The sequence below is a fragment of the Anabrus simplex genome, chromosome 2, assembly GCF_040414725.1.
Source record: "Anabrus simplex isolate iqAnaSimp1 chromosome 2, ASM4041472v1, whole genome shotgun sequence".
Classification (NCBI taxonomy): domain Eukaryota; kingdom Metazoa; phylum Arthropoda; class Insecta; order Orthoptera; family Tettigoniidae; genus Anabrus; species Anabrus simplex.
The window spans coordinates 1,204,896,730-1,204,924,665 of NC_090266.1; the positions used below are offsets into that span (position 1 = coordinate 1,204,896,730).

The 27,936-nt window shown below is 38.7% G+C and overlaps 1 protein-coding gene across 3 annotated transcripts in view; it reads left to right on the plus strand.

The window, feature by feature from the left end:
• The window catches only part of LOC136864799 (protein FAM117B), a 467,979-nt gene that overhangs the window by 134,371 nt on the left and 305,672 nt on the right, over nt 1-27,936 (plus strand). For all 3 annotated transcript variants that reach the window (XM_068225929.1, XM_067142204.2, XM_068225930.1), the window contains exon 6: nt 11,329-11,449. In XM_068225929.1, coding sequence (XP_068082030.1) covers nt 11,329-11,449 — 121 coding nt within the window. The remainder of the gene's footprint in view (nt 1-11,328; nt 11,450-27,936) is intronic.

Below are 27,936 nucleotides of genomic sequence, written 5' to 3' on the forward strand. Positions count from 1 at the left end.
CATGTAAGCTTTGGGAAGACATTCTTTCAGATTATATTAGATATGTTTGCAAAATTAATAACTGGTTCAACAGAAGGCATTTCAGGCTTAGGAAAGGTGTTTCCACTGAAGCTCAACTTGTAGGATTCCAGCAAGATATAGCAGATATCTTGGATTCAGGAGGTCAAATGGACTGTATCGCGATTAACCTGTCTAGAACATTTGATGGGGTGGATTGTGGCAGACTACTGGCAAAAATGAGTGCAATTGGACTAGACAAAAGAGTGACTGAATGGGTTGCCATATTTCTAGAAAATAGATCTCAGAGAATTAGAGTAGGCAAAGCTTTATCTGACCCTGTAATAATTAAGAGGGGAATTCCTCTACGCACTATTATTTGACCTTAATGTTTTCTTATATATTATGTATATATATATATATAAATGATATAAGTAAAGAAGTGGAATCAGAGATAGGCGTTTTGCAGATGTTATTCTGTGTAGAATAATAAATAAGTTGCAAGATTGTGAGCAACTGCAAAATGACCTCGATAATATTGTGAGATGGACAGCAGGCAATTTTATGATGATAAACGGGGTTAAACGTCAGGTTGTGAGTTTCACAAATAGGAAAAGTCCTCTCAGTCTTAATTACTGTGTTGATGGGGTGAAAGTTCCTTATGGGGATCACTGTAAGTGTCAAGGTGTTAATATAAGGAAAGATCTTCATTGGGGTAATCACATAAATGGGATTGTAAATAAAGGGTACAGATCTCTTCACATGGTTCGGAGGGTGTTTAGGGGTTGTAGTAAAGATGTAAAGGAGAGGGCATATAAGTCTCTGGTAAGATCCCAACTAGAGTATGGTTCCATTGTATGGGACCCTCACCGGGATTATCCGATGCAAGAACTGGAAAAAAATCCAATGAAAAGCGGCTCGATTTGTTCTGGGTGATTTCCGACAAAAAAGTAGCGTTACAAAAATGTTGCAAAGTTTGGGCTCATCTAAGTGGTATATTCCGAGCTGTCAGTGGAGAGATGACGTGGAATGACGTTAGTAGATGAATAAGTTTGAGTGGTGTCTTTAAAAATAGGAAAGATCACAATATGAAGATAAAGTTGGAATTCAGAAGGACAAGTTGGGGCAAAATATTTGTTTATAGAAAGAGGAGTTAGGAATTGGAACAACTTACCAAGGAAGATGTTCAATAAATATCCAATTTCTTTGAAATCATTTAAGAAAAGGCTAGGAAAACAACAGATAGGCAGGGAATCTGCCACCAGGGCAACTGTCCTAAATGCCGATCAGTATTGATTTATTGATTGATTGAATGATTGAATGACAACTGTTGGCTGGAAATAAATGATTCTCTGGAACTTGAGTATTTCTGGAACTTGAGTATTTGTATCATATATTGCTTTTGCATACATTTTGACCCTATATTCTATAAATTGGGTACTTCATATTCATTTTTCTTAATATCATCTTCATTAATAGAGAGAAGTTCATGACACTGTTTATAATTTAGACAAAACTAATTTTTATTTCTCCATCATTTCCATATAATGCGTGAAGCAAGTGACGGAATTCACTATGTATTCTCCTCCTCCTTCCTATTTCACGTATTCAGATTCGTATCTTTTCTTTATCTTTCTTCATCTTCCATCACAATAGCCAATAAAAAAGGTAGCCTATTCAATTATTCTAGCCAACTTCATAGTGTAGTTTAGTGTGGCTTATCGTAGATTTCCGTGTTTGGTGGTCTTTACTACGTTCATCTGGCACGGGTTTTTAATCATTTCTCAATGTTCTTCTAAATTAGTAAGGATCTATGTGGTCATTCACTGTCATTTGAAACCTTGTAGTTTTGGATAGCTACATAGTATTGAAAATGGATGGCAGTTGTGTTGTTAATCACAAATTTTACACAAGGAGTAATTTTGTAATACCACCTATTCAGTACAGTTTATTCCACTATTGTATGGTCAAATACACATCGAAATTACCAGAATTTTAAAGGTACATATTTTGCCCACATTTTATTGGGCATCATCAGCCTCGTTCAATCTTAAAACACACACTGATCTCGGAAGACCAGGCGAGTTGGCCGTGCGCATAGAGGCGCGCGGCTGTCAGCTTGCATCTGGGAGATAGTAGGTTCGAATCCCACTATTGGCAGCCCTGAAGATGGTTTTCCGTGGTTTCCCATTTTTACACCAGGCAAATGCTGGGGCTGTACCTTAATTAAGGCCACGGCCGCTTCCTTCCAACTCCTAGACCTTTCCTATCCCATCGTCGCCATAAGGCCTATCTGTGTCGGTGCGACGTAAAGCTCCTAGCAAAAAAAATAAATAAATATATATATATCTCAGAAGAACAACAATTCTGCTTTGAAGCGGGTAAAAGCCTTACAGCAACTCCTTCCATTGGGAACTACACCACCTCGGGATGTGGAAACAAGTTTACTTTAGTTAAGAGATATTCATGGTTGTTTCTATTAATATAGCAGGCGAGATCATTAACAAAGTGATTGTTTAATAGCTCGTAACTCAGGCTAATATAGCCTACGTAATCTTTGGAGAGAAGTGGGTTTAAAACGCGATATAAACAATCCAGTCATAACCATTGTTTTACTCACCAACGTACCTAAATAATAATAATAATAATAATAATAATAATAATAATAATAATAATATTGATTTTTTTTATTTTCGGAGATGCCAAAAAGAACATACTATGCGTCAATAAAAGGAATATGGAGGCAACGAACGTGCAAAATTAAAATTATGATGATAAAATGCATTACAGCCACACCAGTAGATATCCAAAAATGCAACAAGCTTTCTTGTTGTTTATTTTTATTCTTTCCGTCATGGAACTCGGTCACTGTCAATCTTCTGATCTGCATTTAGGGCAGTCGCTCAGGTGGCAGATTCCCTGTCTGTTGTTTTCTTAGCCTTTTCTTAAATGATTGCAAAGAAATTGGAAATCTATTGAACATCTTGGTAAGTTATTTCAATCCCTAACTCCCCTTCTTATAAATGAATATTTGTCCCAATTTGTCCTCTTGAATTCCAACTTTATCTTCATGTTGTGATCTTTCCTACTTTTAAAGACACCACTCAAACTTGTTCGTCTACAGATGTCCTTCCACGCCACCTCTCTGCTAAATAACACTAGAATGTTTATATTGTTCTCCCACCTATTCAATACAATACAATCTTAGAAGTTAGGACTTTGTCCTTTTTAAAATATTAACATAAAGTTAATACATTGGATGGTACATGTTTCACCTATCAATAGTAGGCATCATCAGCCATTTTTTTACCTTATGAATAGATCAGGTACCTGATTGGGAATGACTTATGAATACTGTTCAAAACTATATCTTGTAAAATGGATTGGAGATCGTTAAACAACTAATACAAAATAAAATGTGGTATACTATTACTTAACAATATTGTGTTAATATTTGAGTCTAAAAACATGACAATCACTTGAAGATTACAACACTGATATTAAAAGATATTATAATAAAGATAAAAATCAGAAAGCACACTCCATTTGATTGTCAAAGAGCGTGTTGTTAAAAACTTGAATGTTGAGCATTGGTAGTGGTCGTTGGTTCTTGAAGTTAATAAGTATTGATTTTCATTAATATGCTTATATGTTTTGAAGAATTTACATATGGCCTGGTTCTTTTTAAGATGATAATATTAGATGAAATGCTGGTGCCGTAGGCTATATTGAAGTTTGTGTAGACGTCATTAGGCCATCTTCTTTGAAGTAATATTTGAGGGAAGAGTTTGTGATAGGTGTAGCTTTTATTGTTGAACGTGTTGAGGTGAGCGTACTAGTTCAAAGGGAACGTTGTTGTCAGTCGGTGGGTAGCCAGGTGTGTGATGAAATTCTGTAATTAAAAAGTTATTTTGAATTTAATGAAAGACCATAATTGGAATTAAGGGGCTGAATAGTGGAAGTTAAATGGAAAGTGTTGACACTTACCCCCTTTGACTGCTGAGATGTTAACTTATGTTGAGGGCTTTAGAGCAACTGGCAGTCGCCAAGCTTTTACTTCGCGTGTTGTATTTGTGAAGTCTTGGTGGAGGGGGTTGAGCTTGAGAAAGCGTGGCTAAGGGCCTATTTGCTGCGCATGAGGAAGAGTTGTCTGCAGCAGAAGAAGGGGCGGGGGGTGGTGTGTGTGTGTTGGATTGGTGGGAGTGTTTACTGATTTGGTGCTAAATATTTTATAAAAATTACTATTCAGAAGGAATGGGTTTTTTAATAGAATTGGAATCTGTTCATAAAGAGGACTTTTGTTATCTATTATGTCATTTAAGTTTTTGTCTTTGTTGAATTGTTGATCTAGGAAGATGTATAAGTTTTCATATTCCGTCATGAGCTTACCTTTTTCAATTCTTTTTAAGATTTGTAGATGCTGATCTATTGTAGTAAATTTGTGACCTGTTTCCTTCATGTGGTTACTCATCGCAGTGAACTTATGTTTTTTGGCGTTATAATGTTCTGCATCTCTAGTTGAGAAACAGTGGCCAGTTTGACCAACATAAAAATTACATACTGAGTCTATATATAGCTGAGCTTGAATATTTGTTATTAGTTGAATTGACTGAGTTATGATTAAAAAATAAATTTCGATTTGTATTCTGCATTGCGTAAGCGATTTTTACGTTGTGTTTTTTTAAAGGATTGGTAATTTGATGGATTTTTGGGTTGGTAAATATGAACTTCGTGAATTTTGGTTTGTTGGGTTTTATTGGAGAAAGGTTTGTGGTTAATTTTAGTTTAACTTTATTAATGATTTTGTTGATCATATCTGGATTGAACCCGTTGAATCTGGCTATTTCTTTTATGAAATCTAATTCATTTTTTAGATTATCCGGTGAAAGAGGGCTTTTTAATGCCCTGTATACTAAACTGTAATAAGTGGCTTTTTTATGGGAATTCGGGTGCAAAGATTCATTTTTTGTAGTTATTGGAGTAAATGAAGGCTTGCGGTAAATTTGGAAATCAAATTTGTCTACAACTCGTGTGATTTTGATGTCTAGAAAATTGAACTGTTGTTTTCATTTTCCTTTGTGTACTTTATATTATCGTCTAAATTATTTAGGAACGTTAGGATGTTATCACTATTAAGTTGTTTATCGATAATTGCTAATGTATCGTCTACATAACGGAACCATAAACTGAGTCGTTAATGTTATTTACTATTTTGTTGTATTCTAGATTGTCCATGTAGATGTCCGCTAAAATGCCGGCGATTGGGTCTTCCATAGCTAAGCCTTCTTATTTATATATTTTGTTGTTGAAAGTAAAGTAATTATTGTGTAAAACAAAACTTAGTAACTTTATGAATTCATCTATTTCAATTTTGCTTAATGTGCTATGTTTGGAAAGGTTGTTTTTTATTATGGTGATAGTTTCGTTGACAGGTATATTTGAGTACATATTCGTGATCTAAACTTAAAACGTGATTTGGTTGTAAATTGAATTTGTTTTAAGTTTAGCAAAGTTTGATAGAATTTTTGATGGGATTTGCATTGTGAAATTTAAAATGTTTTTTTAAGAACTTGTGGAGGAATAGATGGGAGAATAATGTAAACATTCTAGTGTTATTTAATAAAAATACTTTCAATATGGACCCAAAAATGAATTTTATCACATGTAATAATGTAACATACCACTTAGTCGAGGAGCTTGTCTCCTTTCTCCCAAGTCTTCCCAGCCCAAACTTTGCAAACATTTTTGTAACGCTACTCTTTTGTTGGAAATCACCCAGAACAAATCGAGCTGCTTTTCTTTGGATTTTTTCCAGTTCTTGAATCAAGTTATCTTGGTGAGTGTCCCATACACTGGAACCATACTCTAGTTTTGGTCTTACCAGATACTTGTGTGCCCTCTCCTTTACATCCCTACTACAACCCCTAAATACCCTCATAACCATGTGCAGAGATCTGTACCCTTTATTTACAATCATATTTATGTGATTACCCCAATGAAGATCTTTCCTTATGTTAAGACGTAGGTACTTACAGTGATCCCCACAAGAAACTTTCACCCCATCAATGCAGTAATTAAAACTGAGAGGACTTTTCTTATTGGTGAAACTCACAACTTGACTTTTAACCCCGTTCATACCATTGCCTACTGTCCATTTCACAACATTATTGAGGTTGTTTTGCAATTGCTCACAATCTTGTAACTTATTTATTAATCTGTACACTAACCAGGCATTTAGTAGCATACCTAACCTAAACAATGCGGTCTCTCTTATTTCAATTACAGCTGTTTAGGTGAATCCTGGTGTGATAAATGTAGAGAACAAGCGGGACATATACTTAAAAGTAAGGTCTGGCTTTCAATAGCCGCAGTTATCCAAAGAATGCTTCCAGTCACTGCGTATTTCATTTGGAATTGCAACTCGTAACATACGCTAGTTATCAGCTGATGGGTTGGCACGCTTTTCACAGCACGGCTTTATTCAAAAGGGGTGGCTTCTGCTACATCAACCAACTGGGAAGAACAGAAACCATCTCCAGAAACCATTTGCAAATAGATTCTCACTGACTTGACCAAAGAGAATAGATGTCTGGACACTCTAGCCAGAAACGGAACTATTTTTTTTTAGTTTCAAACAGACCGGATCTCAAATACTCGCGTTTGCTGTGAGGATGATGTCTTTGAACGATGACTCGCTGGTAGCAGGGAAGTTGGCAGATGGCGGCACAAAACGACGATAATTCAAATGAAAGCAGTGATCAGGTTTACTGTGTGGTAGGCCTACTGCTTAACTGACAGACACAAATGACTGCCATTACATTCTTTTGTATTAATATTCCATAATACGACACACTTATTCCTTTTCTCTACGGGGTCAAGTATGAAGTGAGATGAATCTTTGTAGTGAGTTTTTATGACCGGATGCCCTTCTTGACGTCAACCTCAGTGAAGTAAATGAGACTAAACGAATGACGTGATACAAGAGTAACTAAAAACTGACTATATTTACTTTATACTTAAGCCTAAAAGTTGTGTGTTCACCATTTTTTTTTTTTTAAATTTAGAAATACTGCCTTCCAACGAAAATAGTCATTAAAACTCAGTATACATTCATACATTGGTTAAGGAATAGCGTTGAATGTTTACATGTACAATTTATAGCTCTTTATAGCCTAAAACCATTGTTCACTGCACAAAATTTGAGGTTATTGCATTGGACCCCCCTTACTTTTTTTGGTTGTAAATGTGGGGAAATAAAAGGGGGGGGTGCATATGCAAGTAAATAAGGTATCTTCCTTTAAAAATCAAATGCATGTGAAATTCTCAAATATACTCATGGGTGTCTTACTATATTACACCAGGAAATGATCAGGGATCTGGGCATCAGAATCTTCACATAGGGGTGGACGGCTCTTATGGAGCAGGTACAGAGAGGCTTATGCAGAGCAAAATAATAGTTCGGCTTAAATCTCAATTTATTCAACACCATGAATTTATGGACAATGTTTCCTATTATTCCTGTTCCTTTTGACAAAATATTTGTTTCGTTGGCAAATTATTTAAACCTTAAGGCAAGTTATTTTACGAATTTTCATAATGCAAAAATAAATAAAGTTCATCTTGATGTTTGCCTGATTTAATAACGTGATATCCGCAAAAGATTGTGTTTATCTTGATGTTTAGAAAATAATTTCTTTTTTAGTCCCCATAAATTAATTGAAATGAGTGTCTTTTGCTTGAAGATCAAATTTAAAATATCAGAATTGTTTTCCCTACAGTCTTTTTAATTAATAAATTTCACTTGTTTCCTACAGTCTTTTTAAATAATAAATTTCACTAGTTACCTACAGTCTTTTTAAATAATAATAATAAATATTCCTTCACTTTAAAATAAATACTCTTTCACTTTTAAAGTTTGTAAAGTTCTTCCTAAAAGTGTTTATAAGTATGGAAAATTTAACACTTAGAAAATAAAGCAAACTAGAATTTAGTAAAAGTCTAATTTCCAATGAGTGTTATCATAATTGTTCATAAAGCTGCTAAACGAAGTCTCTGAGTTTACTATTCCACTTGGCAAGAAGAAAGTTAGTTTTTGTGGAATTTTACGCGCTTGTTTTAAAAGTGGTTTGTAATGCACTTCATATCACCTGTTTTTACTGGAACTCGGGACTGGAATGTAGACAGCTGCTGGTCAGCGAACAGCAAGTTGTTACCATAGGCAGCCGATGTCATGAAGTTATCACCATAGCACCACGCTCCATATCCCACGTTGATACCACGGTTCCATTCCCTCCTTGACACGTCCCACATCGACTCGAGATTCAGCTTCTGTAGCGGCAGGCAGATATGATAATTATGAGAAAGAGGCACTTGTCAGGATTTCACGTGTCACTGTGTAGTGTAGCAAACACGAGAAAGTTCAACCGACTATGATTACTTAGTAGTGTTCTATTCAAAATAACTCATATTTGCACTTCATAAATGTATGAACGGTATTTTGTTATGTGCACTTGTTCACTGTTCTTAACATTGGCAGCAAAATTACGAAAGCTCATTTATTGGAATAACTGTTCTGAAGAAAAAACACAGTTCTAATATAATCATTGGTATGACACATGAAGAAAAGGTCTATTTAAAACAGTAGAAGTGTTCTAGACTCATGAATGTTGGTACGTTGAAATAGTTAGTGTTATGAAGAAGAAATTAACCCACGACGAATGTTTTAATGCTGTTTAGAGTTAATCACAATTTTATTAAATACGAATCTTTAAGCACTTTTATTGCATTACCTGCTTTAACAGACTAAGTATTTATGCACATGCTTTTAAATTACAAATGTTCCAAGTTAAATTTAAATCTGGTGTGAGTATAAGTTCTACACACTTGCTTTCAACCGAGTTGAAGTTAAAATGCATTATTCCACAGTTTAAGTTACTGTCACACGTTCTCGAAATACTCCTAGTAGTTCATGAAGACTAAGTTCGTATTTTAATTTTCGAAAACTTTCTAAGTCCAAAAGTAGCAATTTCAATACAAGTCTTTTGACAACAAATATGGCAGAGTTTTTACTGGCGAACCTCATTTGCGGCGGCTATGTTCGAACATCGGCGTAATCAATCGCGTACAACATCGTGTTGTTCCTTCAGCTGCGAGTTATGAACTGATTTTTACTTGGCAAATCTCGGTTCTTTTATACCATTCTGCCGAGTCTGACTCGGTCTCCTCGTGGCAGAATTGATCTTCTTTGAGGTGGAAGTACTCTTAAATCCCTGGGCCGATTTACTTGCAATTTGAATATGTTTGCCTTTAAATGATGGGCTACAGAATGACGTATTCCATTATTTGATTGCTTATCCAGATCAAAATATCGAAAAAATACGTTCCATTCCATTCCATGCAATCACGCGCTGCACACGGGATCGGCGCAGCACAGTAAGGTCAGTTCCTTGTGTGCAGCTCATGACGTAGTTACTCGCTCTCTCAACACAAGTTCCAGCTGTGACTCTGTTTATGTTGCAGTACCTCGCGCTGAATTAAATTATGTTCCAGACCGTTGGCAGTTCCTGGTGCAATATATATATTTTTACAATTTGCTTTACGTCCCACTGATGGCTATGATGGGACAGGAACGGGCTAGGAGTGGGAAGTAAGTGGCCATGGCCGTATTTAAGTTACAGTTCCACTATTTGTCTGGTGTGTAAATGGTAAACCACTGAAAATCATCTTCAGGGCTGCCAACAGTGGGGGTTTGAGCCCACTATCTCCTGAATGCAAGCTCACAGTCGCACTCCCCTAGGTGGTTGTATGTATTCTGAAACATTTTGTTGGTTGTATTTTGTGTGGACAATACAGTATAGGTAGTATTAATTTCCCGGATAGATGGTCTTGACTACTTTCAGATTTAAGAAATTTAGGATTCTTAAATGAATTTCTTGTTTAAAATGTGATTTTGATTTTTGTGGTTTCAATTTATTACCCCTTCTAGGGATAAGTTGCTTTCTCTTGTCATATATGGGTAGGCTATTGTCTATTATGTACCATATTTCATATCTTACATGTAAGCTGTAGGTAGTGGATGTAAATGTAATGAGAATGATTCTCAATCTTTGGCAGTACATTCCTAGCAGTGTGACCTTAGCCTCCCAACTGATAACCACCCAATAATTTCGGTCTTGTGCCTTTCTTCTCTATCCTTTTGTGCCAACTTTACTTAGATCTGCCTGGACATCATCTAGCCATCTTAGTCTTTCAACTTTCCTTTTCCCATCAATATTACCATCTAATGCAATCCTAGGTATCCTGTGTCTATCCACTCTGACCGAATGGTCCAGCTGTTCCAATATTCTTACCTTTATGTCAGTTACTAAATGAGAATAATTACTAGTAGGAATAGATGGGAGCATTGGCGGAAGGGTATTCGTTATGAAGAGACACGGACTTAGTAAGGAATGAACACTTTGGATGAGGCTGTCTATGTGAACCATGTCCGATGAATGAGCAGTTTGCCTAGGAGTTTGATAAACTTGGCCATGGAGTGTAAGAGCAGCAGAGGGATACCCATGAGAAAATGGTAAGTCTCAGAATTTAATGATAACAAGGTAATGGGCATAACACAGGATGGCACCAATGTGCTAGCTGCATTTACATGGTTCAGTAGCCACCTAGTTAATTATCAGGGGCTTGAACACTGAAAGATGTAAGCAGGAATGAATGCATTGCCAGTTAGTTCCATTCATTCATTCATTCATTCGTTCATTATTTCAGTTAAGAGTTCATTTGTGATCACACACATTAAAAAAAAATACTATTAGCAAATTTGATAGTCTTAATATTGCATTCCAAATAATCTTCTTTTAAAAATGAAAATATATTATTTCCAGTTGCTCTCTCTGAACAGTGTATGGCAATTCTTTTGCTCTGTTAGATAAATATTGGTCATTCACGTATTTCTGTCAGGACTGTACCCGAATAATATGGTAAATACCTATGGTTCTCAGCAATCTTCTGTTTGGCAGAAATGACGGCCATGTGACATAGTCACTGGCTTCTCACCAAGGTGGCCGCTGTCTTAATCCCAGCCAATGCATGAAGTATTTTTGGAATGAATGGTCACATTCTTGTGGTATGGATTGCATGTAACACTGGAGGTCCTGTGGCTATCATCATGATGTCAGCAGTCGTATAAAACTACATGGTGGTTTTGTTATTTGATGTATGCCATGATCCTCTGCCTTGTATGTCTTCTTTGTGGTTTAAATTTGCATCGCTTTTAATTTATTTGCCTGTTCATTCCTAAAATATTTAATTTTCCAAAAAGTGATTACATTTCAGACATACCAAATTACACCAGAAGGACACAGAGCACCGTTGGCTGAAATGCTCAGGTCTACACGCTCGGTCAACACTCAGACTCCAGCTGGTGGTGATTTCACTGGTAGCTCACAGTCATCTGGTATGTAATTAACACTTTTAATAAAAATATTGATGTTTTTGTTGGGCGTATGAACACAGTTTTGCCATGGACTAGACTGATAAAGTATCCTCTCTCAGCATCTGATTCTCAAGCTCTTTTACTTTACCCAACACGATCCTTCTGACAATTTCTCTTTCATAAAATTTATTTTAATTTTCCTGCAAGTTGTGTTGCTGTGTCTATTTTGTTTGTATTTTTGAAAACTTTTTCAGTAATCAAGGCTACTGTAAACTATCCCAGAATTCTGTGTGAAAACCATTGTGAAGATAGAGTGAATTATAGTGTTGAAGGTTGGGGTAGAGTGAGACAGTGAGAGCAGACACACCTTTAACACTTTCCCATCCCCACTTTAAGGACGTATTGTACCGGTTACGACCTGTACATAAGTATTTTTTGAGCATAAGTTACGTTTATTTACCACGCGTAATGTTCCGAGCGCGCCTGGTTTGTTTACCAGCAGCGAGGACCAGCTAGCGAGTGTATGACGACTGTGAGCTGTGACGTAGCCACAGGGGCTAGCTAGACCACCCGCTCGTCTCAACACGTGTTACCAGCCTTGATTGGTATTTTCTGGATTCCACGTCACTTGTTCTAGAGTGTTCGATGGAGAAAATTTTGAAATTTCTATAATAATGATGCTAGCGAATCGAGCGATATGTCATCTTGTTTGGGATCACCTAAACGTCCCAATGCTCGAGTTTCAAGCAAATCCATTGAGGGATTCGGGAGATATTCAATCAAACCGTATTATGACGTAGACATCCCAGATTGAATAAAAGGAGGACCTACTGTAGCCTATTAACAGTCTCAGCTGAGTAGTCAGCGGGGACACTCTTGCTGCTACTATCATCGTGGAACTCTGTCATTATACAAGTGTGGGAGGACGATTCTTCCAAGTTTTATAAAGTGGACTCATAAGACTTCGAGTGTTGTAGAAATTTTTCTAAGTCTTCGTAATTGAACTTAGAATATTTACAAGTGTTCATTGAATGGACTTGTATTATTTACGTGTCATCGAAGTTGGAATTTTTCTAAGTGTTAATTGAATGGACTTGTATTATTTACGTGCCGTCGAGACTGAAACTTTTCTAAGTGTTCACTGAATGGACTTGTATTATTTACGTGTCTTCGAAGCTGGAATTTTTCTAAGTGTTCACTAAATGGACTTGTATTATTTACGCGTCTTCGAAGCTGGAATTTTTCTAAGTGTTCACTGAATGGACTGAATGTCTGGAGTATCTGGAGTCCCTGGAATCCCTGGAGTCTTCTGGAACGTGCTTCAACCAGCTTGGCTTGGTGAGCTGGAGAACCCGAGCCATACTATTGGAATACGAGGAAGACAGTCCATTTCTACTTAGAGGTGATGTGCAAATTCATGACTTATGTGAATAAACTCTTATACAATCAGAGTCAAAGTTTTTCTGTAGATAGGACCCTACCTCCTGTACCGAGCCCTAGCTACAATTAATCCAGTTTTTCGCCCTGAGAACTCTATTTCATGCTACTTTAAAATTTAATCTGAGAGTTGGGCTCTTTTACTGGTACAGTGAGGGGGTAGTATACGTGGCACCCTACACGTAGGGGCTCGATAGCTAGGTCAACAGTGCTATCAATTAAGAGACAATTATAACACCCTGGACGTGGTGTTCTTTCTTTCTTTCTTTCTTTCTTTCTTTCTTTCTTTCTTTATTTGCAAAGTGAAACTTATGCCCTGGACGTGGCAAATAATTTGTGTTTTATGTGTTCTGTGTCATATGGTTGATTTCTATGTGCTGATATATGATGAACTGAGTGCTTTTGAACTTTAAAGCCACTGATATTTCAATTTATATTTGAAATTTTCTAAGTGTCACATATTGAAATATTTTCATTACTCTCAACATGGAAAATATATTAGCAGCAATTGAAGCCCTTAGGTTTAATATGAATGAAGTTAACACCAATTTACAGACTAGGCTTATCGCAACATGTGCTAGCTTAGAGCGACGCCTCACTGAAACTAATACTAATCTTTCTAGCTTGGCTGAGGCTAATGTTCAAACTAATGCTAATCTTGCCTATGTAGACCAGCGTTTAAGTAACTTAGCCCAGGCAAATGTGGAATCAAATACCAACTTAGATAGGTGAATAGCTGAAGCTAATGCCGAAGCTAAAACCACTCTTGCCAACCTAATAGCTGAATCAAATGCTAAGTTAAATAATTTAGCGGAGTCTAACACTGAAACGAAAGCCACTCTTGCCAACCTAGACAGGCGGTTAGTCGAAGCTGATGCCAGGTTAGATAAACGTTTACATGACGTGGTTCAATCCCAATTTACGGAAATGAACACAAAATTAGAATCTCGTTTTGAGCGGGCAAGTGTTCGAATAGAAGAAAGGTTCACTGAGATTCATTCCCTATTTACTCGCAATATCGAAGAAATTAAAACCACTATTAAAGACCAAGTCTTAGAAGCTGTTAAGGAAGATTTAAAGAAGTTCGCTCCTTCCGTTCAACAACTTTCACAGGGCATTGAGGAATTCAAGGCCGAATTTCAGGAGTCTCATGGTTAGCTTTCGCAAATGCAGGCCAAAATTGTTTCCGTCCAGGATACCTTAAGAGAGACAGTTAAGAATGACATTTCCAGAGTTGGAAACGAAGTTGCTCTATTAAAAACTAAACAGGTCGAGTTTGACAAACGATTCACTCAGCAAGCAGATAATACGACGACACAAATTAGTCGTATTTGCAAAGATGTGGGTGAACTTAAAACTGAATTGAAGAACGATGTCAAACAGGTCGAAGGAGTAGTGCAACTCCAATTAGGAGATGTCAAAAGTAATCTCGAACAATTAGCCACTAAGTTCGTTAGTCTTGAATCTCGAGATACTTCCAGACCTATCTCTAGTTCAATAGAAGGAGTCGAAGAACGTCGTACCAGACAACTATTGTTAAAATCCAAGAGGAAAAACCTACAAAATTTTCCGGTAAAGAAGACTATACTGCTAAGGAATTCCTGATTAATGTAGCAGAATATTTTCAAGAACATAAGATTGGCGTAGATAGAAAGCTAAGGACAGTTGCCCGACTACCAGAAGGCAAAGCTCTTTCTTGGTTTTCTGTATTCAAGTCCAATTTCAAGGCATATTCTGATTTTGAGAAGGCGTTAATTGACCGTTTTTGGAATGCAGAAACGCAACACCTTATCAAACTTCAACTATACTCGAGAAGGTATAACACCTACATCAATACTTCTCGATACGCAGATTTTCTACTATCCCAGTTGAAGAAAACGCAATACTTAGATCCTCCTTTGCCTGAGAAGGAACTTATTCAGGTTATTACTTTACAATACCCTTCTCACGTCCAAGAAATTTTAGTACCTGCTAACATCCAAAACTTGGATCAATTCGATGCTGTATTGCGACGTCTGGATACTGCTCGTGCACATGGTACTTTAAAACCGAGCAAGAATAAAGACATAGCTGCTCACCCAGTACAGGTTAATGCTTCTGAGCAACCACGTCAAAGTCCAGAATGAATGGATAACAAGGAAGAGAGAGATACTCAATCATCACCTCCGCGGTATAGAGGGTATAGAAAACGCCCATACCGTAGCCAGATGCCATACCCAACCAAACCTACTTGGTTGAAACAAGAAAGAAAACAAGAGAGTAGAGACTCAAATAATCCGGACTTACACAAACGATGGAAGGAAACACAGGACTACCTCCATCAGTTGAAACAAGAGGGTCATCAACCTGGAGCGACTTCTCTTGAATATCAAGAATATAATAAGAGAAACAACACCTTTGGACAAAATCCCGAATCCACGGGTGCTGTTACCAAAAAAAAAAAACGTAAATTTTTCCAAAACAAGATTGCCTGAAAATGAGGAGGTCGGGTCATTTCACGTTGATATAATTAATTATTGGCACATCGATGATGACTTACTGTTTGAGGACGAGTCACCTATTCGTCAACAGGTCCAACGAGGTTTACCTATAATTAATATTACCATTGGGGGAGTCCAAGTATCACCATTGGTGGACTCGGGAGCGCAAGTGTCCCTGATTGCTGACAAACTGGTAACATTGATTAAGGATAAATGTGATCTTCTGATTTTGCCAGTTGCACAAGTGAAGATCAAGGGTATTATTCCTGACCGGAATATTAAGTGCAAGTAGCAAGTATTCCTTGAGTTTACCATTAATGAGGAAGTGTGTGAACATGTCTTTTTGATAATTTCGCCTATGAAATTCAACCTTATCTTGGGTTCAGACTTTTTGTCTAAGTATAAGGCTACTATTGACTACTCTGCCAACACCATTCATCTATGTAAGATTGGGTCTGTAGAGTTGCAGCTGGTGGATGGTGAGGACTATAGGCTTCAAGGGGTTGATTTGCCCTATACCCAAGTCGATGGTGTGATTGGCGAAGCCGCCCCAGTCGACCAGGTATTGAGAGAAGAGGGTAATCCCGAGGAAGAAGAGGGACCCGTGTCAGAAGAAGAAGAAGAAGGAGATCCCGATGAAGAGGGACCCATTGAGGAAATTTTACATGACAAAGGGCCCGATTTTCTCACTTATATCTCCAGTGTAACTGAAGTGCCAGATCACCACCCTGACATAGCAGCGTCAGAGGAAGAGATCTATCAGGCTTATTCGGACGTTTTTGATGAAAAGCCTGGAGAAATTAAGAATTTTAAGCACCACTTCAACGTCAAGGATACTTCGCCTTATAAGCGCAAACCATATCCAGTGCCCGAGAAGTACATAGAAGAAACCAGGACACTGATTCGCCAGATGGAGGCTGATGGAATTATTTCCAAGTGCGTCACGCCTTATATTAATCCGCTCACCATAGTAAAGAAACCCGATGGTAAGCTTCGTTTGTGTTTGGACGCTCGTGCCTTAAATGACCGATTGATCCTTGAGTATGACCACCCTCCTCCGCTTAAAGATGTCATTAAGCGATTTTTTGGAAAGAAATATTTTTCAGGCATGGATATGACATCATCCTACTTCCATATTGTACTGGATGAACATAGCCGGCTCTTCACTGGATTTATCTTCGACAATATTACCTATGTCTTCAACTGACTGCCCTTTGGCATTAAGAACTCGGGAGCCGTTCTAATAAGAGTATTGGAAAACCAGTTGTCTGATGAAGTGAAAGCCATCGCCACTATTTATGTCGACGATATCTTGATAGCATCTGATACATAGGAGCAGCATTTGGAAGATGTACACACTGTACTTAATTAGTTAAGGGAAAAGAACTTTAAAATTAATTTGAAGAAGAGTCAATTTTTCAAGATGGAAGTTTTTTCTTGGGCATGTGATTAGCGGAGAGGGCATCCGCCCAAATCCTGCTAAAATTCAATGTATTACAGATTTTCCTAGACCTTGCAGGATTAAGCAAGTGCGGCAATTCCTGGGACTTTGCCAATTCTTTTCACAACATTGCCCTCAGTACACCGAAACTGTAGCGCCTCTCCAGGAATTATTGAAGAAAAACAATCGCTGGAAGTGGACTACTGAATGTGAGCAATCTTTCATTGCTACTAAAAGGATGCTCAAAAATTATGTGCAACTCTGCTATCCTAACTACGAATGGCCCTTCCATATTGAATGTGACGCCAGTAAGATAGGAATTGGAGCCGTCCTCTACCAAGTCGACCCTAATAGGCCCGATGTCAAATTGTTCATTTCATTTGTGAGTCGTAAGCTTAGGGCTCATGAAAAGGCATACACCATTACGGAGCTAGAAGCCCTAGCGATTGTGTACTCACTTCTGTATTGGAAAAAAGTTGTCTTTGGATTTCCAATCACGGTTTACACTGACCACAAGGCACTTACCTTCATTCTGTCTTCTGACCTTACGAGTGAATGAGTCACCAGATGGGCATTATTCATCCAACAATTCAATGTCTCTATTGTGCATCGATCTGGAAAGAACAACACATTAGCCGACGCTCTGTCGGAATCCTTCCGATGCAGCTGTAGCTTGTCCAATTTTAGTCACTAATAGTGACGAAGAAGAATTTCTGAGAAAACTTCGATATCTAGAATAGTCACTTGTAATCTAGCCCAAGCCCAGCGGAGAGACCACAGGCTAAGAGAGAGAATTCGTTTCTATGAAGGGTCAATTCCGCAACATGATCCAGACTATGCTAGGATCGAGCAGGAAGCCCAATCTTTTTCTTGGGACAATAACCTACTCTACAAGTACATTAATTCAACCAAGACTGCTAAAAGGATTTGTGCCCCGGCTAAACTTCGGGAAGCCATCATCTGGCATTGCCACTTCATTACTGGACATGCTGGAGTAGACAAAGTGGCTAGTGTGATTAAGGAGAGGTTTATCTGGGAATACCTCCGTAATAACATCAGAATGACCATGAAATGAAATGGCGTATGGCTTTTAGTGCCGGGAGTGTCCGAGGACAAGTTCGGCTCGCCAGATGCAGGTCTTTTGATTTGACTCCCGTAGGCGACCTGCGCGTCATGATGAGGATGATATGATGATGAAGACGACACATACACCCAGCCCTCGTGCCATCGAAATTAACCAATTAAGGTTAAAATTCCCGACCCTGCCGGGAATCGAACCCGGGACCCCTGTGGCCAAAGGCCAGCATGCTAACCATTTAGCCATGGAGCCGGACAGAATGACCATAAAAACCTGTGACTTGTGCCAACGGATTAAACCAAATAATTACCTTATGAGGGAATATCCAAGGCCTATCATTCCGGAGAAGCCACGGGAGGTGATGGCGCTCGATCTGTACGGCCCACTTCCAAAGGCGACCAGGGGTAACAAGCACGTCTTAGTTATTGTTGATGTATTTTCAAAATTCACCATGTTGTTACCTATCCAGAAGGCAAACACTGGAAATATTTTAAGGAGACTCCGCAGGAATGTCTTTCCTGAGATGGGGAAACCTAGGTTTCTACTAACTGACCATGGAAGCCAGTTCACGTCTGCAGAATTCCAGACGGCGATAGAAGAGTTGGAGATTCACCATATAATGAATTCTATTCGTCATCCCGAAGCCAACCCTGCTGAGCGACTGATGAGAGAAATTGCCAGATTCTGTCGAGTCTACTGCCAACAGGAACATTGGAGATGGATTGAAGTACTTCCAGTGATGCAGAAAATAGTCAATTCCACCGTCCATGAATCCACTGGGGATATTCCGATGTTGGTGCATCATGGGCATATTCCTCATCGCCCTTGGGATGCTATTCTTCCTGCTCCACCTGATGCAGCCATCGGTCAAGAAGCAAGAATTGCTAAGGCACTGGGAAAATTGAGACACGCTGCAGATATCAGACAACGGAGAAATAGAAACCGAAAGTTCAGACCACCCTTGCAAGTGGGAGACAAGGTGTTGATTCTCAAACCTGCGACGTCTCGTCCAGAATTGAGGATCTATGCTAAGTTTTGCCCCTTGTACTTTGGACCTTTCAAGATTTCTAGATCTTTGGACAACGGTGCTTATGAGATCGCAAGATTAGATGGCAACCTTGAAGGCATTTACAATGCTTCTAATCTCAAAAAAATACTTTGAATAAGGTTCATTGAAGAAAATCCTCATCGTATTTTCTTTTCCCTGAGAGGGAGGGATATGTACCGGTTACGACCTGTACATAAGTATTTTTTGACCATAAGTTACGTTTATTTACCACGCGTAATGTTCCGAGCGCGCCTGGTTTGTTTACCAGCAGCGAGGACCAGCTAGCGAGTGTATGACGACTGTGAGCTGTGACGTAGCCACAGGGGCTAGCTAGACCGCCCGCTCGTCTCAACACGTGTTACCAGCCTTGATTGGTATTTTCTGGATTCCACGTCACTTGTTCCAGAGAGTTCGATGGAGAAAATTTTGAAATTTCTATAATAATGATGCTAGCGAATCGAGCGATATGTCATCTTGTTTGGGATCACCTAAACGTCCCAATGCTCGAGTTTCAAGCAAATCCATTGAGGGATTCGGGAGATATTCAATCAAACCGTATTATGACGTAGACATCCCAGATTGAATAAAAGGAGGACCTACTGTAGCCTATTAAGTCTCAGCTGAGTAGTCAGCGGGGACACTCTTGCTGCTACTATCATCGTGGAACTCTGTCATTATACAAGTGTGGGAGGACGATTCTTCCAAGTTTTATAAAGTGGACTCATAAGACTTCGAGTGTTGTAGAAATTTTTCTAAGTCTTCGTAATTGAACTTAGAATATTTACAAGTGTTCATTGAATGGACTTGTATTATTTACGTGTCTTCGAAGCTGGAATTTTTCAAAGTGTTCACTAAATGGACTTGTGTTATTTACGTGGAATATTTGCAACTGTTGAGGAACTCATTCTTCTAATAGACAGTGATTGATTAACATTGCTAGTGATGAACTTTAACTTTCCAACGGCTTTGAACAAAGTTAGGATTTCATTTGCATTTGCTCAAAGACTTGTACATTTGCCAGTGTTGGTTTAAAAGACTTATAAATTTCGTCAACGAATTTATTTATGTGAATGGACTTGTGTTTTCGTCAGTGGTCACTCAAAAGACTTTATGAATTTCACCAGTGATTAACTTTAAATATATTCAGACTTCAAAGTGAATGGACTTGTGTTTTGTTTCGTTCGAGTTTAGGCAAAGACTTGCACCTTCGCCAGTAATGAACTTTGAGTTTAACTATAATTTCACAAGAAGGGACTTGTATTTTTCATTGCCAAACGTTATTCAGAGACGAAGATTTTCCTAGTGATGAACTCTAAAATTATTGATACCACTCATCTCATTTTAGGAGTGTTGAAAGTTTTGATGTACAATTATCAAGATCTCTGCTTATAAGTTGATCATCCAAGGTTTTCGTGGACTCAGTGCTACTAGTGACCTTGGGAACATCAATCCTCTCAGTTTCATTGGGCTGAGGCAGTACATGACTATCTACAACATCGCCTGGATCATCGGGGTTCAACCCGGGCCTCAGAGTTCGAGACATCTCTACTTGCCGTCAATCCAGACAGTCCAGCTGCCTCTGTCTGGAGTATCTGGAGTCCCTGGAATCCGTGGAGTCTTCTGGAACGTGCTTCAACCAGCTTGGCTTGGTGAGCTGGAGAACCCGAGCCATACTATTGGAATACGAGGAAGACAGTCCATTTCTACTTAGAGGTGATGTGCAAATTCATGACTTATGTGAATAAACTCTTATACAATCAGAGTCAAAGTTTTTCTGTAGATAGGACCCTACCTCCTGTACCGAGCCCTAGCTACAATTAATCCAGTTTTTCGCCCTGAGAACTCTATTTCATGCTACTTTAAAATTTAATCTGAGAGTCGGGCTCTTTTACTGGTACAGTATGCCCGGCTGGAATTACAGTGTTTTCTGACGTGCATTTAAATCTCAATATACGCAGCAGCATAAATGTTACCCTGGACAGAAAACTAATAATACAGATAAGAATGTGATTTCTTTTGCATTTTTTCTAAATGATCAGTGCATATACAATATTTCTTGGTGAATTAGACTCCCGTCGCATTTTAGAAACACATACACCCTCCCCCCCATCGCCCTGCTTTCCGAAACAAAGAAAATGAAAAAATAAATAAATGATTCTGCTTCGAAGCGGGTAGAGGCCTTACTGCAGCTCCAATGACATATCACATATTTGTGGATAGTTTTGTTCTTCCAACCCACGCAATGAAAACATGCATCAAAGTCATGCGATACGTCTGTGTTTTGTAGTTATAAATGATTGCCAGCATAATAGTTAGCACAGTTAGATGCCGTTCGTGAGGGCGTGAGTTTGATTCCCGGTACTGCCAGAGATTTAAGAATGCCCGGAAGGTTGAAATGGTTGAAATGCAGTGAAATGGTACATGCAGTACCTCTATTGGGAGCGTACCTAAAACGAGCTGCCTCATCTTGTGATGAGGAAACTAGTTGTTGCTCTTAATATGGCAGGTGAGATCATTAACAATGTGACCGTTTAATATCTCTTAACCCAGGCTAATATAGGTAATTTTTGGAGAGAATCAGGTTTAAAATTAGGAAAAAACAATCCAATCATAACAATTGTTTTACTCATCAATGTACATAACAAATAATAATAATAATAATAATGACAGTACCCAGAGGGTTAATTTGCGTGGGCGTTTAGCTCCGAACTAAGTAGGAGCTAAGCACAACCCTGCGCGAGACACTAGGGTGGGGGCACCTCAATCCCGACACGGCGCGTCCCAATGGCTGATAGAGGAAGTTCCTGCACATATGCAGGACAGGTGCTGGATCTCCTATTACGAGCCAAACATGATTCGTGAGCGTAGTAAGAACATTACACCAGGTAGTACCCAATCCACCCGTCGCATTGAGAAGACAACCAGGCTTTCGGATTCATGGGAGCCTAGACGATCACGAAAACATGGAAGAGACTCGGAGCTCTCCGGTAAACTGCCCCACAAAACCCCCACATACAATGGTACATTCAATATCAACACTTTGATTCAACCAGGAGAATTACTAAATTTAGTCACAGAATTTGATTTTCAAAAGATTCTTTTCCTTGCCCTTCAGGAAACTTGATTTACTGATGATGCCACCTTGGATTATGGAAATTATCGTGTATGCAAGAGAAACCAAACCAAAAGATTCTAAATAGGACACCTTTATTTGGTATGAGCTTCGTAGTACAAAAAATTATACTGAACTTGATCCAAGATGTTATCTCCATCAACAATCGCCTAATGACCATGATGATTCAGTGTGCTTGCATCCGGGAGATAGTAGGTTCGAATCCCACTATCGGCAGCCCTGAATATGGTTTTCCGTGGTTTCCCATTTTCACACCAGGCAAATGCTGGGGCTGTACCTTAATTAAGGCCACGGCCGCTTCCTTCCAACTCCTAGGCTTTTCCTATCCCATTGTCGCCATAAGATCCATCTGTGTCGGTGCGACGTAAAGCCCCTAGCAAAAAAAAAAAAAAAAAAAAAAAAAAGATTCAGTGTGCCAATAAAAATTATACATTAATAAATGCACACGCCCCTACATACTTAGAAAACAAGAAGAATCCCCAAAACGTGGACAAATTTTGGGAAAAATTGAAAAGGTAATCTCAAAAATTTCGTGCAGGAATTCAAACCATCTGTCCTTAAATATGTTGACTTCTCAGTATGTCCACCTGCTTCTGTGGATCATTGATAGAGTGTAGAGCTCAGGATCCCAAAATTGTAAACTTACACCCTGCACAGGTAGACTAGTTGTTGTGGCACATCAGATAAAGAAATTGCATATAAATCTTGAAATATTTTGACATCACCCAAGACACGTCATGGGCATGCCATCTTGTACATTGACTGTTGGCACATAAAAATACCCATGTATATTCATAGTTATCATGGCTACAAAAAGCATGCAAGTAGAAAAATATATTTACATTAACATCTACAATCCCACTACTCCACAACGTGCGTGCAAGTAGTTTGAAGTTAGCCAACAGATAACACAACAAGCTGCATACGATATCCCTGTGTAAAAACAGATTTCCGGGGCCCATCAAGCATTACTGGCCATAATTAATCGCAGATATTGGTAGCTGTCAGCAATGAATGCGCCGCACCATATTGACATCCGCACTGGAGCTCCAGGGAATAGCTCAACATTTCCAATATTATTTTGTTAATTATGTGAAGGTTTAAAGAAAGAAAGATATAGCGATATCCGTCTTACACACTATATTCCGTGACTACACCATTTGCAACTTAGTGGCAACCAAGCATTCGGATTCTGGGGAGCGCGGACTTCTACGATAGAGCAAGTTGGAGTGCTCTGGTAAGCTTCCATGGAAAACACACTCATACATTGGCACTTTCAACATTCAGACACTGATTCAAACAGAAAAACTATAAAATTTCACAACAGAACTTACGAAGCAGAAAATCCAAATTTTGGCCTTGAAAGAAACATGTTTTACAGATTCAGAAATGATAGGCTGCAATAATTACAGGATCTTCAAAAGTGGAACAAACAAGGAAATTTTCAAAGGAGCAACACTATTTGGCATGGCCTTCATTGTAAACAATAAAGTTTCAGAATCCGTAAAAGAAGTGAAACCCATCAACAATAGACTTATGACTTTAAGAATCAAACACACCAACAAAAGCTACACCTTTATTAATGTCCATGCACCAACAAATGATGACAATAAAGAGCCCAAAAATGGAATGATTCTGGATAGAACTTGAAACAGAGATGGCCAAAATCCCAAAAGATGATGTGAAAATTCTACTCTGTGATTTCAATGCACAAATTGCAGGGAACACCAATACAAGAAGACAATGAAAGACTATCCGGCACACAGTCACCAATGAGAATGGCACACGTCTCATTGGGTTGTGCCAACAAAACAACTTGAAAATTATGTCAACTTCACTCCAAAATAATCCCAAAAAACAAAAGACATGGTGATCACTCATCCACCATTTAGGAGAATTTCATATTGATCCTATGGCAATATCCGTACGATTACCGAAAGGAAATTCATGATGTGCAGGTGCGCAGGGGTTCTAACCTAGATTCGGATCATTATTTAACCAGGATCAAAATTAAATTCACACCCAAAAGAAAATTCAAAAGGAAAATGCTGGTGATCCAAAAATTTGATTTACACAAAATCAGACTCCAAAATAACAGAAGAATGGGAAAAACATCCTGCAGGGAATTGGGAGAAATTTCAAACTGAAATCATCAAAACACTGAAAGATCTTGCCCCTCTTCACAAGAAACCAAAACGCCCTTCGTGGAATCAAGAATGTGAGTGCACACTAGAAGAAAGGAAAAGGGTATTTCAAAACTACAATATCAACAAATCAGAAGAAACACAGAAGTTTTTTGAAGTTCGAAAACAAGCATCTAAGATTCTAAGACAAAATAAACAGAAATACGTGAACAATCAACTGAAGTCAGTTGAAGACTATTTAAAAAATTACAACACGCGTGAATTTTACAAGACCTTCTGGAACTAAATTAAAGGGTTTTCTCCACAGAACCTTTGCTCTCTGAAACAAGATGGTAAACTGGCCTTAACAAATAAAGAAAATAGCCAGGAACTAGCCACGTATTTTTCACAGCTTTTAAATTGTCCAGAACCTACAGAGAGATTCCCGAAAATACAGCCAGAAGTCACACTAGAAAATTCATCACCACCAACACAAGAAGAAATTTCTTCACACATCAAGAAACTTAAAAACAACAAAGCATCAGGAGAGGATAGAATTGTAGCAGAACTTTTGAAAAATATAGGTGCAAATTCCCTCAAAGAAATTACACAAATTCAAAACATTTGGCAAACTGAAAAACTCGGGATGATTGGAAGATTGCTCTTACATAAAAAGGTGAAAAATCAGATGTAAATAATTACAGAGGGATCTCTCTTGTATCTGTCACCTTCAAAATGTTATCAGAATGTCTCTTGCAAAGAACACAAAGGCAGTTAGAACCCAAATTAGCTGAATATCAAGCAGGATTCAGACCAAATAAGTCATGCCCCAAACAAATTTTTAACCTCAAAACCATACTCAGAATGTGGGCTCTCGGACAAAAAACCCTCGTATGCACATTTGTAGATTTCAAAAAGGCTTACGATTCATTCAACAGGTCCTTACTCTTCCAAATTCTAGAAGAGAGGGGACTAGATTCCAAAACTTTAGAACTTACATAACAAACACTGACTGGCACGAAATCTGAAGTGAAATTTATGGGGGAAATCTCAGAACCCTTCGACAGTCAAACAGGCGTGGGACAAGGTGCTGGACTCTCTCCTATTCTGTTCAGCATCATCCTAGATCAGGTTATGGAAGAATGGGAGAAAGAAGGCAAGAAATGTGAGTTTTGGAAGCCAGTCTAACTGGGCTTTCCCAAAGATAACCTGGTGATACTAACAGAGGATGGGGAATTGTGTTAAACAGCTCAAGATACTTCAAAAAAGTGCAGAAAAGGTGGGACCACAGATATCATTGGAGAAAAGTAAATTCTTTTGTTCAAAGACGGAGATATCAAAAGCCTGCGAACAAAATATCTTAGAATTGACAGTCCCTTACTTTAAGTACCTTAGAGAATTTATCGAACTGACCGCCTTTAAAAGATCTGACAACAAACTTGTCTCCAAATAATGAAAAGAGCATTAGGATTAGTTCAGAACATCTACAACAACACCACGAACCTACTATGCTGGCGTAGCAGAGGGAGAGGTGATACCCCCACGTGGTGCCTCCCAGGTGGCAGAAGGGGGGTCCTAACCGACTTGTCGGTGGACTTGAGGGAAATAAAATACCTCTCGCGGACCAAACACACTAACCCTTGCAGGTGGGGGACGCACATGTAGAACACACCCGCGGTATCCCCTGCCTGTCGTAAGAGGCGACTAGAAGGGGCGACCAAGGGATGATTGAATTAGAACCATGAAACTACTTTTGATTCGTACCATCATGCGGAGAACACCATGGGTTGCCTGTATTTGCGAGTAGTACCACTACATTAGGTACGAAATAGGTTTGTGATTCGTAGTAGTAAAGAGGCTGGCCTGGGGGTTTCCAGTACCCGTGCGTCGTACCCATGTGAGCAACACCGCAGGTCTGGGCGTAGCCTGTGTGTTGTACCGCTATATGAGCGACACTGTCGGTCTGCGTTGCCTGTGATTGGTGCCCACTATGTGAGGAACACACGGGAATACCGGCGCCTGTGATTAGTACACCTAGGTGAGGTGCCTCATCAGTTTGCTTTGGCTGTGAATGGCGCCATTGTGTGAGAAACACCATAGGTCTGCGTTCCCTGTACGAAGTGCAATACTTGTGAGTAGTACCATCTTGTGTGGAACACCATGAGTCTTCGCTACTTTTGATTAGTACCCCAACATGACATATACCATGGTTCTACTTTACTCGTGACATGTACCATTCTGTGGGGCCTTAGACATGGATTTTGTACCCCTTTAGACATCAAGCATCATTGTGCGTTATAAGTGGTCCCTTGGTCAGTAATATTTACTATTATTTATGATCATTTTTTTGAGTCTGATCCACTGTTTTTGTTTGTTTGTTTTTGTTTTTTGTTGGGTTCATGTCCATCCATTCATTCTTCATGACATTTTTCATTTTGTTCTGGTCAGTGGATGTATTTGTACTCTTTGTTATTTCATTTCCTACCATTAGGGCCAATGACCTCTATGTTAGGCCCCTTTAAACAACAAGCATCATCACCATCTACAACAAAAAATCCATGTCATGACATACAAAAGTTTGGCATTTCAACACAGACATTAAACCAACAGTCACCAAGCTGGATAGCTGCAATCGCTTAAGGGCGGCCAGTATCGAGTATTAAAAGAAACCTACACACTCTCCCTTAACTATTATGAATTCATCCCTACACCCCAAGTCCCAAAAACAAGCCTCTTTCTATAATTTAATTTATAGAGCTTTAAAAATTCCTCTTTCTCCCAACAATTTAAAAATTGAACTGAAGAACATAAGGAATCTTGCTCAACTCAACGGGTTTAAAATAGATATGGTCAACCGTGTGATTAATAAAATCAAAATTAAATTGTCCACTAACCTCGTCCCAGAAAAACCTAAAAAAACTAGTTTCGCCACATTTACATATAACAACCCAGCCGTCCATCAGATCGCAAATACTTTAAAGAAGCACAATATCAATATAACCTTCAGGACAGTTAACACCAATCGAAACATATTTTTTAACCACAACAAGGTCAATCACAATAGCAACCATTATTCAAGGTCCGGCATATATAAACTAACATGTACACAATGTGATTTTTCTTATATCGGACAGACTGGCCGTAGCTTTAACACGAGATATCTGGAACATTATAACGCTCAAAAACACAATAAGTACTCAGCGATGAGCCAACATATGAGAGAAACGGGCCATCACTTTACATCCATAGAGAAAGATCTTACCATCATTAGAAGCATAGGTAAAGGGAAATTAATGAATGAACTGGAAAATCTACACATCTTTTTAGACCAAACGTACAATAAAAATAAAAATCTCAACGACGTCAATGAAATTAAAAATCCTTTGTACGAATTAACACCTAGATTAATTAATATCGTGAATTCAGATCAAAACAAAATCCCTCAATTATTTAAATCTCCACACTCAAATGCTTCATCCACCATGCCAAAAGTTAAACCCGCCCATATCGCTTCTAGAAACTCCCCTCCAGCTACAGCACACACGCCCATAGACCAGCCTACCCCCACTCTCCCTCCATGCCCCGCCCCTCCATTACCGCACCAGTACAACACCAGGAGTAGAAATGGTGATAAGACAGGCGCTGCCGGAACAGACAGGTCCATCTAGTATTAATTGAACAAGTGAGTCATTTTTCAGTTAAGAGGTGTTAATTTAATACATTTTATCACAACGCGTGCTCTAAATTTTTAATTCAATATTATTTTTC